Source organism: Pteropus vampyrus, unplaced genomic scaffold (assembly GCF_000151845.1).
Source record: "Pteropus vampyrus isolate Shadow unplaced genomic scaffold, Pvam_2.0 Scaffold79, whole genome shotgun sequence".
NCBI lineage: Eukaryota > Metazoa > Chordata > Mammalia > Chiroptera > Pteropodidae > Pteropus > Pteropus vampyrus.
The window spans coordinates 6,693,815-6,709,851 of NW_011888860.1; the positions used below are offsets into that span (position 1 = coordinate 6,693,815).

General features: G+C 34.9%; 1 protein-coding gene across 1 annotated transcript; it reads right to left on the reverse strand.

The window, feature by feature from the left end:
• Nucleotides 1-3,203: 3,203 nt before the first annotated feature.
• COMMD8 (COMM domain containing 8) lies at nucleotides 3,204-14,971 on the reverse strand. The gene is made up of 5 exons (XM_011362810.2): nucleotides 14,843-14,971; nucleotides 11,611-11,766; nucleotides 7,829-7,981; nucleotides 5,210-5,365; nucleotides 3,204-4,126 (listed from the first exon to the last, which is right to left on the reverse strand). The coding sequence occupies exons 1-5, from the start codon at nucleotides 14,906-14,908 to the stop codon at nucleotides 4,106-4,108; spliced, it is 552 nt and encodes a 183-aa protein (XP_011361112.1). The 5' UTR covers nucleotides 14,909-14,971; the 3' UTR covers nucleotides 3,204-4,105.
• Between the last annotated feature and the right edge of the window lie 1,066 nt (nucleotides 14,972-16,037).

Sequence of the window (16,037 nt, forward strand, 5' to 3'; positions counted from 1 at the left end):
CATAAAGACATTTAAAAAATCACTAGTTGTCTGAGGCTCAGAGGAAGGTGGAAAGGGATAAGCAGGTAAAGCAGAGGGGATTTCGGAGGTGCTGAACTATTCTGTACAGTGGATACATGACATAAGGTATCTGTCAAAACTGAGCACTGTTTAACAGAGTGAATCTTATGCAAATTTAAAAATCATTTAGGAAGTTGGGGGATCCCAGCAAAGAATACAGGTAACGGTAAAAAATCTAACAAATGTATAAAACAATCTCACTGAAGGGAGTGGTGGGAAAAAGTACTGACCTACGTACCTTCAGAAATGAGCGCAGTCTGTAAGACTAAAGGCAAAAGGAACAGCCCATTAATACCTCCCAAAAGGTAAAGTCATTTCCCACGGGAGTGCTGATTCACAATTCAGATACTGCTGTGTATACAGTGGAATTGAACCACTGAATAAATGGATGGTGGATGGTGGAAGTCAGATTTCTCACCTCTGGAATATGAATTTCTAGATAGGAAGGGTAGCAGGCTAGAATGATCCATGTGATAACAGACTGGAGTTGGAGACAGCAAGATGAACTCCTTTGTAGCTTAATATAGACACAGATGGTTATATAAAGAAATATTTATATAACAGGTTAGTAAACAGGTTCGTTTACACGCATATATTTCTTTGTTCTGTCAGTGGAAAGGGCCTAAAAGAAGCAATATTTCAGTAGCAATAAACAAATCTAGCTTGGTTTCTATTGTTCAGTAAAATGAACCAGGGCTTCTTGGAGAGATGGCTGATTCTAGGACAGGGCAGGAAATACGAAGAGAAGCCTGGAACACCTTGTATTGCCAGAAAGTTAAGGAAATAATATAAAAATAAATAAAACCCATCCCCACTAATCGAGGTATGTCAAAAGGAAAAGGAACCAACTAGTCAAAGCTGAAAAAAATTTTGAGTAGTAAAATTAGTATTGGATTATAACCCAAAGTATAAAATTAATATCCATGAGTCCATACTAAATAAATGATTAAATAAATTAATTACTAGGAGAAACGATACAAATCTGTACAGAAGAATTCCAAAGATTTATGTAGATAATCTGACCTCAAGGAGGGGGAGCACAACTCTTCATTCCTTAAGTATGGGCTACACATAGTGCCTTCCTTCCAAAGGGTACATACAAGAAAAATAAAGAGTAACTTCACAGTGAAAAAACCTGACAAACACTACCTCTGCCAAGTGATCAAGGTCAATGTCATCATAGATCCTGTTAATAGTATGTACCCTTGATATGTGATGTAAATCCACACTTTACCTCTGTGATCTTCTGCCTCAAAACCCATTCACCCAGTCTAAACATGAGAAAAACATTAACTTCTATTAGAGGGCATCCTACAAAATATCTTACCCACACTCCTCAAAACTGTCAAGCTCATTAAAAACAAGGAAAGTATGGTAAATTATCACAGCAAGAAAAGCCTAAGAAGGCATGACAGCTAAATATAACATGGAACTCTGGGACAGAAAAAGGACATTAAGTGAAAACGTAGGAATTCTAAATAAACTATGGAATTTAGTTAAAAACAATATATTGATATTAGTTCATTAATTATAATAAATTCATCATACTAATAGAAGATGTTAATAATAGGAGGAACTGGACTGGGGTGTATAGGATCTGGGATCTTCCTGTACTATCTGCTCGATTTTTCTGTAAATCTAAAACTGTTCTAAAAATATAAAGTCTATTTACAGAGAAAAAAAAGATAAGCTATAGATTCAGAAAAAAAAAATACTTACAATACATATATACAGATGTGTATATATACGATAAAGACTGTATCCACACTATATAAAGAATGCCTAAAACTCAACAATAAGAAAACAATACAATTTAAAAATGGCAACATATCTGAACAGATACTTCACCAAAGATATACAGATGGCAAATAAGCACATGAAATGATTTGTCATTATTAAACTGCAGTGAGATACCACTACACACCTATTAGAATAGCTGAAATTAAAAAAACTGACTGTACTAAGTGTTGGTAAGGAGACTATGGTATAGAATGTAAAGTGGTAAAATCACTTTGAAAAACAGTATAGCAATTTCTTGAAAAGATAAACAAAGATGTACCAGATGATCCAGCCATTTCATTCCATTCATAAGCATATGTCCATACAAACACATATGCAAGAATGTTAACAGCATTCTGTGTATTGTACTAGCCCCAAATTTTAAACGACCAAAATATCCAAGAACAGATGAATAAATTAGTTACAGTAGAATTCTACAGTAGAATACTTCGCAACAATAAAAAGGCATAAACTATAGCTATATGCAACAACATGGATGAATTCAAAATAACGCTGAAAGAAGCCTGATCATCTATACATAAAAAGTACATACTGTATGATTCCCTTTATATTAATCTCTTGAAAATGTTACCGAATCTGTATCTTTAGCAGCAGGAAGCAGATTAAGGGTTATCTGGGGGGAAAGGGCACAGGATCAGGGATTATGAGGGTACAGGAAGCTTTCAAGAGTTCACCATCTTGACTGAGGTGATGCTTTGCTGGGTATGCATGTGAAAACTTAGCAAATTACATACTTTAAATATGTGCAGTTTATAGTATGTCAGATTTCAATGGTGTTTAAATATGCTAATGTAGGGATAATGTGGTGAGAAGGGGACTAAGTAGAGCAGGAATTTTTCCTTCTCAGAGGAAATACTCTATGGAGAACTGAAATTCAGAAGGACCCTAGATCAGTGCTATTTAAAGTGCTGGTCTACAAACTGTTCTTGGTCCATAATGACATTAGGAACTTGCACAAGAAGGTAAAATCGGCTACCTCTCTAAGCACACTGTTTAGTTCAGTTGACATTGTTTTTCAAAACCAAAATTTCTCAGTGAAGAAAGCAGTACATTGATGAACATTCTGGCACAGGCTCCTCATCTAATCACTAACCTGTAACAAACAGTTCATAGACTAGCATTAGTCTACAGACACATTTTGAGTAGCACCAACTAGATCACACTCAGGTATTTATTAACCTCCCTAAGCTTATCATCTGTATGATGAGAATAGCAATAACTTCTCTGAATGCCTCAAATAATAGTCTGATGCTCTAATGAGCGATGAAGCTTCCAAATAGCAGGTAGCAATTAATTATGTATTATTATGTAATGTAGAAAGTCATTTGAAATAAAGCAATATATAAAAATAAAATGGTATTTTTTATTTGTTCAGAATGCTTGTTTTCAAAGTCAACTAAAATTTAAAATAACCTGTTTGCCAATAAAGTTGTTAACATCCCAAACTGTCAAATTCAATATTAAGAGTTTAAAACAAAAAAGAACATATATATGTAGACTTAGCTAATATTTGAATAATAATATATACACTACACAATGACATATATTCTTTTTATCAGAGCATACTCTCCCAATTGGATACAGAAATACAAAAGTAACCATGTTATTGCATTGTTCCCATGTTCTAGTATAAGATTTTAGTTTCTAGAATTCATAACTCAAAACTGTTCACATATTCAGTTATTTTTTTCTTGTTCATGTCTGAAGAGTTTCTTTCTCTAAGAAATTTTACATATTATAATCTTTCCTTTGAAATGAAAAAGATACAGAATCTCCTGAGTTACATATGCAGCTTATACATTCTTTAACTGTGATTTTTTTTAAATATCACAAATTAGTCATATGTATTCATAATACACATCCTTGCTATTCACATACTTTGTTAAGCAAAATTCAAGTATATTTGTGCTTTGTATGTTTACATTACTTTAGAGCCTATTTTTAGTTTTTAATAAAACTCTATATCTATAAAGATTTCTCAAATATTTAATAAATGAAACAGAACAGTCATTACGAAAATATAAACCACTATTATAGCCTTTTATCTTTCATTTTCTATGCATTTCCTGTCAACCATGTAATTTCCTGTTCTTTAGGGAAGTTGATAATTTTTATCTTTCTAATCTCAACACTGCTGCTTTCTCAGCTTAATAGTATCTCACAGGTTTTCTGAACACACAGTATTCACTCTGTCATATCAGCTGTAGCAGTGGAATCTGATAATGTGGGCATTCATCATTTCCAGTTATTTCAACTGCAGGACGACCTTAAAAAACAAAGCATGAGGAAGAATCAGTTTGTACCAGAATGATGCTATTAGCTGCTAAAAGAGATGCTTTGAAATCTCTGAAGAAATGCCTTGAGAACTGATAACAAATACACTGCACAGTAACTGATAGCAGGCACATGCCTGCCAGGATCTATGGTTCAGAATCATTTCACATTTACACCAGGCTCTATCACACACCCCTCAGATATTTAGCCCCATTCAAAGGCAAGCCAGTATGGTTACTGGGCACGTGGACCAGTCATCGAGGCACCAGAATATTTGATTAACTTCAGAACATGGAGGGAAGCTGTGGTACACCAGGGTTTAAAACAGAAAAAGCCAAGAAGATTGGTCACTGGCACAAGAGGTAGGCAAGAATAACTGACTTGAATCATTGAGACTTCATCGCTAGAGAAAATGCTGAGCGATAACAAAGGAATATACGTAACAAAGATAATTATTTTATTTCTTCCTCACAGCAGTAGTTCCTACCGTTTAAATATTATTTTTCTCATTAATTAAACAGTAAGAATGGTTACTGTTATTTAGCCATTCCCATGAAAAGGTAAAGCTTTTAGTCATTCATTAGTTCTATCTTGTCTTGACCTGATTTCGTCAAATAACTACAAGCCAAATTTTCTTTCTTGCACCTAAAAAAATGTACTATTATTGTCCAGTTAAATGAGAAACTCTTTTCTTCAAAATCATCCTATTTTTAACCACAAAAACTCTTCAGAATCATCTAATTTCAGAGCCCCAAGGTAAAAAATTAATTTTTGTCATTAATGAGCACTGGAGCAAAACAAATCTAGCTATTAGAACAGCACTATTATTCTTTCAATTATAACTACTTGATAAATTATGCTCAAAACTAAGTAATTAAAATTACAAGTTATAATTAATTTAATATCTAAAACTAGAGATGTAGAACATATCAACAAGGTATTTTTTTGTGCTTGACATAAAAATCAAGAACAAAAGAAATGTTAAAAGAGAACTATGAGTGTTTCTTACATTGCTCTAATGATATTAATCAAAACTTAAATATTTTAAATCATACAACAAAATTAAAATAAATACCTTATTAGCTGCTTCCAAGGAATTTATTAAATTCTGCAGCTCTTCTTTACTCATTTCAACAGAATATGGTTTGATTTCACCATTTTCTTTTACATCTAGATGAAGGTTTAAAAGTGGCATTTGTAATGTGGCAATCTTGTCACTAGAAAGTGCAAGCTGTTTAAAACGAGATAACAGTAATTAATAAGTACTAAAATATATTAAGTATGCATCAGAGCCTATGAACAATACATTTAAAAAATACTTCTGTTTGCTGTAAAGTACAGGGGAAGGTGGAAAAAATAAAAAAGTTAAACCCATGCCAAACCAACATATGTTTAGAGACTGGAAAGAGAGTGAATAAAAGAGAGGACATAGGTTAGGAAAGTAAGACAACCAGTCAGCACATTGTGGCAGAAGCAGAAATCTAGAGCAGAGTTATGGCTGGGAAGTACATATGCATCTAATGGGTCCAATGCATCAAGAAACAGAGAATTCTTAAGAAGTACAAAGATATCAAGAGGATAAAAATCCACATACAAAGATAAAACTAAAAATACTGGCAAACTCAGAAATTAAGATGCTTAAATCATGATCAGCTAACTCTCTACTTAACTATTGATAACTGTTATCAAGATGCCATCTGCAATTAGAGCTACTCAACAAAAACACTTGACACATTTACCTCATTTTCTATTCTGTCTAAAGAGAGTATCCTAGAGGAAATAGAAGAACCAAATATTCATGATACTAATATTTTTTTAAACAAACACCACAGCTTCATTGGCAGATGGCAAAGTGAAACTCAATTTTCCTGGAATCTGAGCCAGAACAGTCCCACAATAGTTGAATCTTTGGAGTGTTACCACTTGAAAATTTCTTGGGCAATGGTAAGGGACTCCTTCCCTAACAGCAAACCTTAAAAGATCTCCCTTGTGGTACATACATTATAGAATCAAATCCTCACATATCTCTTCTTTTCTCTCACCAAAAAACAGGACTCATCATATCTGAGATTTTAAGTATCACCTTTAGATTGTGTATTTTACAGGTAACTCTCCTCAGTATTTCTCATAAGTGTTTTCTCCGCTCATCTTGAATACCGCCAATGATAAAGAATGTGTTAACTCAAGAACAGGTTAAAATAATTTTCAGATACTCATATTTGTTAAAAAAAAAAAAAGTTCCATAGGTTGAATTCAAACCTATCTTAATGCAAATCATATTCTTTAGCCTTTGTCCTACCCCTTGATGCAAAAGAGCATATATCTAGTCCTTCATCCACGTGACTTTCAGTCCTTTAAAGATAATTTTCACATTTCTATCAGGTTGTCTCCTCTCCAGGTACATGGTCTCAAGTGTTTCAAAGCAACTTCATGTACTATGATTTTAAGTTTCTTGGCCATTCTTTTCTGGTTGGGCTCCAATATGTTTAAGTTATCTCTAAGTCTGGCAGTCAGAACTAAAAGGACTATTAAACTAATTACCTTAACTAAAAAGATTTAATGGTTGAAAACAGAATACATTAGAACTACGACCTCTTGCTTGAAAAACAGCATTTCTACCAACAAAACATAAGACTGAATCATACTGCTGACTCAAGCTACCCTTTGGTAAATAAAAATAACTAAATTTCTCATATCTTTTATATTAATGGTTGGCTTTACTTAAATGAAAAATCTTCTACTTAGTTATCTCGGCTTAGTTTATTTTGCTTTATTCGGTCCACCACTGTAATCTGCTTCAAAATAATTTAAAATTTTAACTTTATTAAAACTTAAATATTCTCTAGTTTTGTGTCACCCTCAGATTTGCTAAGCATAACATTCATAAAAATGTTGAAGAAGACTGGGCCAAGACCAGAATCACAGAGACCTCCTTCCCAGCTAACACAAATTCAACTGGTTTTGGTTACTTATCCAGTTATGAACCCATATAACTGAATTATTTTCCTGCATTTTTCGCTGTTTTATCCACAAAGATAATATGAGACACCTTACTCAGGGCCATGGTATGAACCCATATAACTGAATTATTTTCCAGCATTTTTCGCTGTTTTATCCACAAAGATAATATGAGACACCTTACTCAGGGCCATGCTAAAATCAAGAAACACAATGTATTTTTCTCCTCATCTACGTGTAGGTATGCTATAGAGGATAGAAACTTGGCCTAAAATTGTTCTTTATGAACCCTATTGATAAAGACTTTCTTTTCAAAACATTTTTAAATGCTGTTTTAATAGCACATTATAGATTTTCCCCTGGAAGTAGAATCACATTTATCAATTTGGGGAAGACTATAAGGTCTAGAAAGTTCTGGACAAAATTATATGTTAAATATTTTTCCTTATATATATTATATATAAGACAAATATATAATATATAAGACCCACTATTTATGACATGTAATGATTGATTAAATTTATTATCATTATAAAGTTATTATACATGGATATTTGTAGTGTACTGATACCCAATTAATGCAAAATAAGTAATTTCAATTATCTTTGATACCTTTTTGGGACAATGTATTTTCCAAATAAAAGAAATTTTATATGTATAATATCATAAAAATAAATCTTTCTATTCAAAAACTGAAATAAAAAACATACATACTTATAAATAAGTAGATCCTCACCTTTAACTGCCAGTCAAAATCCTGTAGCTGTGCAGAGGAAATATCAACAATTTCTTCTAACAGAGCCTGCTTGATTTCATCTTTCCTACTTCTCAAGCATTTTATGATAGCTTCTTGATGAAATGAATTCAATTGATTCAATTGCTGAGATATCTATGGAAATAAAAATAAATGGTTATAAAATGAGTGAAAGAGCCTCTTTCTGTTTAAAATATAAATATATAGTTCCACTTTCCTTTCACATACCCTTTAAAATGGCAGTAAATGAAAAGAAAAAAAAAATACTTCCGTAACTATGAAAAGAACAAGATAAGAATGTATAATCAGCACACGAGGTTTAAGAAATTTTTGCAAAACAGAAAGTAAAAGAAAAGCACTGACTTATGAAGAGCATGGAAGTGAATACATCTGGAGACCGCTCAAAAAATAAAGCTGGTATCAATATATTAATATATAAGACAATATGTATAGCCTTTAAGGCAAGAAGTATTATAAGAAACAGAGAAGAATGGCAAAAGGTTTCCTCAACAGAAATTTATAACAATCATAAACTTGTATGTACCTAATAACAGCTTCAAAATATATAAAGCAGCAAAATGGTACAACTAAAAAGAAATGAGTGATTCTACTTTCATAATTAGATTATGAAAATTAATCTAATACCTCTCAGTAACTAATAGGGACAAAAAAAGTCATAGAATTGAAAAACTCTTTCTACTTAACCTAATCTATACATAGAATACAACACCCAACAACTGTAGAATATATATTATTTTCACTTGTATGTGAAATGTTCACCAAAATGAACCATAGGCCAAGCCATGTAGCAAATCACAATCAAAGGATTGGAATCATACCTCCAAAATCTTTGGGCCACTGTGTAATTAAATCATAACTGATTTTTTAAAAAGTCCAAATATTTGAAAATTAAGCAACATGATAACACAGTACTAAGTGAAAAAAGAAATAAAGTCGACCATGCATAAACTCTTTCAGAGAAAAGGAAAATAAAAATTTACTTCCTAATTCATTCCATGAAACCAGAACAAAATTTCATACCCTGATGAACACACTATAGGAAAGAAAAATCATTGGCCAGTATCACTCAAATTCAGATGAAAAAAGTCCTAGGCAAAATACGGGCAAATCAAGTCAAATAAAACATAAAAAATGATAATACATCATGACCAAGCAGGGTTGTGTGTGTGTGGTTTTTTTTTTTTTTGGCAATGTAGGTTAGTTTAACATTAAAAAATTAATGCAATGGACCCATTAACTAAGGTGAGAAATAATACATTCAGGAAATAAGCATTTAATAAAATTCAATAACCATTATAATAAAAATTCTCAGCAAAGTAGACGCTGTAGGAAGCTTCTTTATACTGATAATGGATATCTATAGAAGCACACAGTTAACATACTAACAGTGAAGTAGTGAACACATTCTCCCTAGGGTCAGGAATGAGGCACTACTTTCTTATTTTTCAGCACTGTCCTGATGGCATTAACAAGTGCAATAATGGAAGAAAAAGAAATAAAAGGTATTAAAATTCAAAAAGAAAATAATTGCATACAAATTTTTAAAAATTTATAAACCATTGGATATAATAAATAAATTTAGAAAAAATGTTGGATACAGAATAAGTATACAAAAATCAACTTTATTTCTACATTCTGGCAATAAACAATTGGAGAACAAAATTAAAGAACATCAGCAACATCAGTTACTTGGAAATAAAACTAACAAAATATTTGCAAGGCCTCTACTCTGAAGACTACAAAATAGTAGAGAGAAATTGAAGCTAATCTAAATAAATGGAAGGTTATACCATGTTCATAGGTAAGAAGGCTCAATATTGTTGATGCCAATTCTCCTCCAAATGATCCAGAGATTTATTGCAATACTCATGCTATGGACTTAGGTATGTCCCCTCAAAATTCATTTTGTTAAAACCCTAACCTCCAAAGTGATATTTGGAAATGGGGCCTTTAAGAGGTAATTAGGTTTAGGTGATGTCATAAGGGTGGGGCTCTCTCGATGGGATCAGTACCCTTATAAGAGATACCAGAATTTGTTCCGTCTCTTTCCCCTGGCCATGTGAGGACACAGTAAGAAGAAAACTATCTGCAGTGAGGGAAAAAAGCCCCCACTAGAGAACCAAAACAGTTAGCACCTTGATCTTAGACGCCCTAACCTCTAGAACTGTGAGAAATTAATTCCCATTGTTTAAGCTACCTAGTCCACGGTATTTTGTTATGATAGCCCAAGCTGATTAACACTCCTATCAAAATTCCAATAATTTTTTTTTTTTGGCTAAAATTGACAAGCTCATTTTAGCATATACATGAAAATGAAGAGGATCTAGAATAATCAAGCCAATCTTTAAGAAGTACAAGGTTGAAGGTCATCTACTATTAGATATCAAAACAATATAATGTAGCTTTAATTTTACAGTTATTAAGACAGTATTCTGTTGGCAAATATAGACAAATAGACTAATAGAGTAGAATAAAGAGTCCAGATACAGAATCATCCATATATGGTCACTTGATTTACAACATAGGCTGCATGGCTATTCTATGAGGCAAAGATGGTCATTTAGATAAATGGTGCTAGGTCAAGTGAAATTAATGTGAAAAATCTGTATTTGACCCCTACTTCATACACAAACATTAATTCAAAGTGCGTCAGTAACATAAACGTGACAGCTAAAGCAATCAAGCTTCTACAAGATAACATACAGAAACATCGTCATGACTTTGGCACATATATTTCTTAAACAGAGAATTAATACCACTAACCATGGAAAGAATCATTGACAAAATGGACTTGATTAAAAGTTAGCACTTTTGTTCACGAGAAGACACCGTTGAGAGTGAGAAAGCAAGCAACAAAATAGAAGATATTTAAAATACATATATCTAACAAAGAACTCATACCCAGAATATCACCCACATCAAAATAACAAACATACATAACTCCATTTTTTAAAAAAGTGGGCATCCTACACAGCATGCATGTCCAAATGCTTTTTAACAAAAGAACAAAAGCAATTAAATGGAACGATACCCCATGACCCTGCAATTTCACTTCAATTGTTTATCCTAGAAAAGTTGGCCCATGTGTGTTCAAAGACACACAAATATTTGCAGCAGGCACTATTAGTAAAAATGAAAGAGGCAACGACCTAACTGTTCATCAGTAGAGAGAGAGAAAAATAAGTCCTATTAATTCCTATCATCAAATACTATAAGGGATCAAATTACATAAACTAGATCTACATTTATCAATATTCATAAATCTAAAACACAATGTTGCATTAAAAAATTAAGAATGAATACATGTTACACACTTAAACAACTTAAAGAACTGTGTACATTGCTTAAAGATGAAAGTCATACAATACAGAATATAAAACATGCACGCCAACTTCTTGAGTGGTGATCTCCAGGAAAAAAATGGCATACTCTGGTGATATTTAGGTATATCTGTAATGCCTTGTTTCTAAAACAAACAAAACTGAAATACATAAAGAAAAAATACATTTAAAAAAATACAAAAACCCAAACTTCCACAAATTTTCTACTTAAATGATGATGTGTTTCTTGTTATATAATATATACTTAGTAATGATGGCCCTTGTATTATATAGTGCCCTAAAGACCAACTCAATAAAAAATCTGAACTCTAAATTATTTATTATCTACCATAAGATATATCTAAATTATTTATTATCTACTATAAGATATTATCTACTATAAGAAGTGTAGAGTATAGTTACCTCTTCATCAGATAAACTTTTACCAACTACAGCTTTGAAAAACTTGGTAATATCTTCTAGAACATGTACCCATTCTGTTGAATCCCAAACACTCTGATAATCCTGGTAGAGAGGATAAGTTCGGCCACAGATGCCATCAATTATTTTGTGAAGAAGCTGGAGAGAAAAAAAAAAAAAAGAAAAGAAATGTAATTATGAGTAAAATTATATAACAGATTTACCATCCTGTAGCAAACAAATGTTGTTGAGAGAAGTTCATGTTATCTTCAAGAGCAACTAAGGTTGAAATGCAACTATTTTTAACATTATCTTATTAATTAAAAGTTAGAACTTTACAAAAAAAAAAATTTCTATAATTTTGTCCATGTGCAGAAGCTAAAATAATTTTATAGATACACTGTTGTTTCTCTAAAGTTCCTGAAAGGAAGATGGTGAGTATAAAAGTTTCATCTTGGAGACCTTAGGCATCGTACTTATACCAAGAACCAAAAAATAAAAAATAAAAGTATGACTCTTAGATCAAAGTCTTTTACTATAGATCTACGAACTATATTTTCCTTTCTTCCATTTTTCACAACATTCATATTACTTCTTTTGGTCCCTTCAGTACCTTTCTATTCTTTTTTTTTTTTTTTTACCTTCCTTTTTCTCTATCCTACCTTAATATCAGCAATAGGAATCCTAAGACATATACAAGTCAACATAGTAATTAAGATTGTGTATTTTGGAATGAAACTGGCTAGTCTGAATCCTAGTTCCACTACTTAGCTAGTTTTATAAAGTTATTAAAATGTTCTGTGCCTCTGGTTTGTACAGAGCACTTAAACATTGCTAGCCATTGTTATCATTCTTCTTATTATTATTTATTATCAGTTACTACTACTACATTCCATGTCTTTAACATATTAACTTAGTATCTACTATGTCAGCCCTATTCAAGGCAAATGATTAACATTTCTTAGGGGATATTTACGTCTTGTAAGAATCAACCCAAATAACCTGGAAACACGTTGAAGCGGCGAGTCCTCCAACTCTATTCCCCTGGATCATATTCCACTCCATTTTAAGTGATAACTCCTTCTCTATAACACCACACATATCAGAACAAAGATGAGCAACTGATGACCCCATTCCAAATGATGGCTAAAGCACTGTATGAATTTCCTCATTTGTAAAATCGGAGAAGAGAATTAAGATGGCTTTCTTGATCCTGGTAGAAATTAAATTAATTCACTCCTACCCTGCCCAAACTTTCCCTTGCAAGTGGAACGAAGGAAGATGGATGGTCAAACTTTGGGACTTATAAAAGCTACCCAACATACCCCTCTATCACATTATGTACACTAAGCACCCATCCCCACCCTTCACCCACTGTAAATGGAAAAGAATTGGGACTTAAGCAAAGCTGTCAATCATTGACACTATAGGCCAGCCTTCCAACGCTTGGGATCCAGATGACTGTCCCAATGATAAATTTAGTTTTATGTATATTAATTGATTCCTTCCCTCAACAAACACTGATTTAAGAACCCACCTTGGGCCAGACACAACTCTCAAGAATTGTGGATATAAAACAAGTACTTACCCTGAAGGAGTTCAGAGTAAGATAGAGACTAGAGGCAAGAAGACCAGTTAAGAAGTTATGTTCAAGGGTAACTTCACATGGTCTGAATTGTTTGGGGATAGAGATGGTGGGAGTAAACATATTAACATACTACTTACAATCAAAGTGTTAGTAAGTAGTCTTAAGTCAGAAGGTAAACAGAACTACAGCTCCCAGAGCTAATGCTAAAGCTGAATTCTGCATATATTGTTTTCTTTCATGAGTTGGCAAATTTCCCTCACGTCTAATATTTGGAACACTAAGTTTTTTGCTGAGAACACTTTTCAGTCAGATTTTCCTCTTATAGCAACCACTGTTTTTTTTTTTTTCCTTTTACAGTTTAGTCAGGAAACTGCTTTTTGTACTTACTTTCTCCACATTTCTCTCATCTTTCAAAGTCACTAAAACGTTGCTGCTGCCAAAAACAATACTTTATAAACTGCCAGTGCCTTTCGTAGTAAGGCTAAACACAGGAGCATAGCGTAAAGACTGGAGCCACCTGATTCCTGCTCGTTTGTCCAGCCCTAGTCTCCCAGTTCTGCCTATTACTCCCATTTTCAGCCTCTAAGAACTATAGCAGGTCCTCGAAGCCCCCAAGGGTGGGGGTGGTGGGAATGGGGGAGGCTGCTTTTCTTCTTCTCACCTTGGTAGCTGCTATTCCTCTGCCTAAAACATTCTCTCCCCTCTGGCCTGTCTGGTCCCTACTCATCCTTCAGGACTCAACCTAGAAATCAAGATGTTCCTGCTCTGGAAAACCTTCCCTTGCTCCCTTCAAATCTAGGTTGCTGCCCCTTTCACAAGCTCATCACTGGAGAACTCAGTCTGGTTTCCTTACTAGACAGCAAGCTCCACCAGGGCATAGGCTGCATCTCATTTACTATTTTATCTTATTCCACCAGGGCACTTAGCACAGGGTAGACTTAAACAAAAAGTTGGCTGAAAGAATGACTGAGGCTTTTTCCAGGTCCTCACAAGCCAAGTTCTTATTAGATTGGAGGTGCCAACGTATATCACCTCTTGAGGGAAAGGCCACCATGGACCACCCTACTCAAAGTAAGTCGCCCAGTTGTCGGTAGTACTTATGGTAGTACTTACTTTTTATTTTTTTTTCTGTCGCCCTACAGGGGGCCGGGTATGCTTTCTAGGTCACCACGGTATCCCCAGCACCTAGGACTGTGCACAGGGAGTTTTCGGGAGGTATGTGATGGATGAATGAATGAAACTTATGTGAGAAGCTGCAAACCCCCTACTTGGCCTTGTAAGCTTTCAAAGATCATGTGGCAGCTCCACACCCCAGCCCAGGGTCACTGGGTCCCGGGCCAAGCCACGGAGCTGACCGGTCAACCCCACCAGGGAGCGGACGCGGCCCCGCAGAGTCTGCGCGTAAAGCCCCTAGAGTAGAGGGGTAACTCCAAGCTAGGGTGCAGATGCGGCGCCCCAAGTCTCGGCCTCCTCAGCTCTTTAGAGGAAGCCGGGGGCCAGCCACTCGAAATCACGCCCCTTCCTCCTCCCCTCCACGGGCGACCGGAGCCAGCCCTGCGAAGGCGTCTCGGGAGACAGGGCCTGACTCGCACGCCGGGCGGTCCAGAGCCCCACGCCCCGCGCTGCCGTCGCCTGCGCGCTCCTCACCTGCAGGCCCAACTCGGCTGGAAGCTTCTGCAGCCGCCACAAGGGTGTCCCCTCTTCCGGCTCCATCCCTGGACGAAGCTGGAGCCTGGGTCACATGACAAGGTCCGGTCGCTCCTCAAGTGTGATGGTCCCCCACGTGACTCTCTCTGGTGGGGCGGGGACCCGGCGTAGAGCCGCAGGAGCTCTTGTGCGCGTGCGCAGAAATACAGCCACCGCTTTCTCTGTTAAGATCCTTTTTCGCCTAGTGCAACATTGATCGAACACCCTTGTATTATTACCTTAAAGGCAGATTTGCATATCTCTCAAAGCAGTTTATGACTTTGTTCAGAGTTCTATTCAACTTTTCCTGCACTCTTTATAAGGCCTTCTAAAAGGGTAACCATAGTTTGGAGTGCACCCAGAGTCATTGTCCCGGAGGTTTGACATGTCTCTTGCCGAAGAATCCTGATTTAGAAGGTGAATTGAGAGGGTTTACCGTGCGCGAGATTCTTTATATAGATTATCCAAGAAAGTACTATTTTCATCCTTATTCCAAGAAACAGATATGATCAAAGAAGTTACTAGGGTTTTCAGATTTAGCAAGTGAAAATATGGGACACTCAGTTAAATATGATATTTCAGATAAACAATAAATAACCTTATTATAAGTGTGCCTTATTGATTGCATAGGGCATACTTAAAAAAATAATTCACTGTTTATCTGAAATTCAATTTTAACTGGGTGCCCTGTATTTTATCTGTCAACCCTAAAAGTCATTTACCCAAACTAAGAGGCACAGCCTAAAATTAAAATCAGTCAGACTCTAGAGCCACACTCAACGTTGGACTAAACCTAAAACTCAAACAGCCTTTCTGTCATTTCTCTAGTTATTACAACCATTCCTTTAATGAGGTGCTGGAGAATTCAGCGGTGGTACGGCCGTCCCTGCCATCCAGAAATGCATATTACATAGGAGACAAAAACGAGAATTAACAATCTAGTATAAATTAAGTGTTTTAAAGTGGTGCAAAGTGATGAAGCATACCACAGAGGAGAAAGTAATTTTTTAGCCTGTGGGCTCTGCCAAGAAGAATTTTTAATTAGTGACATCCTTCAAGGCTTAGCTCAAATACCCTTTCTCTATACTGTGTCTTGGAGGTGAAAGCAATGTCTCCCTCTGAATTTTCATAGCTGTCCCTCACTTAAAATATTTAT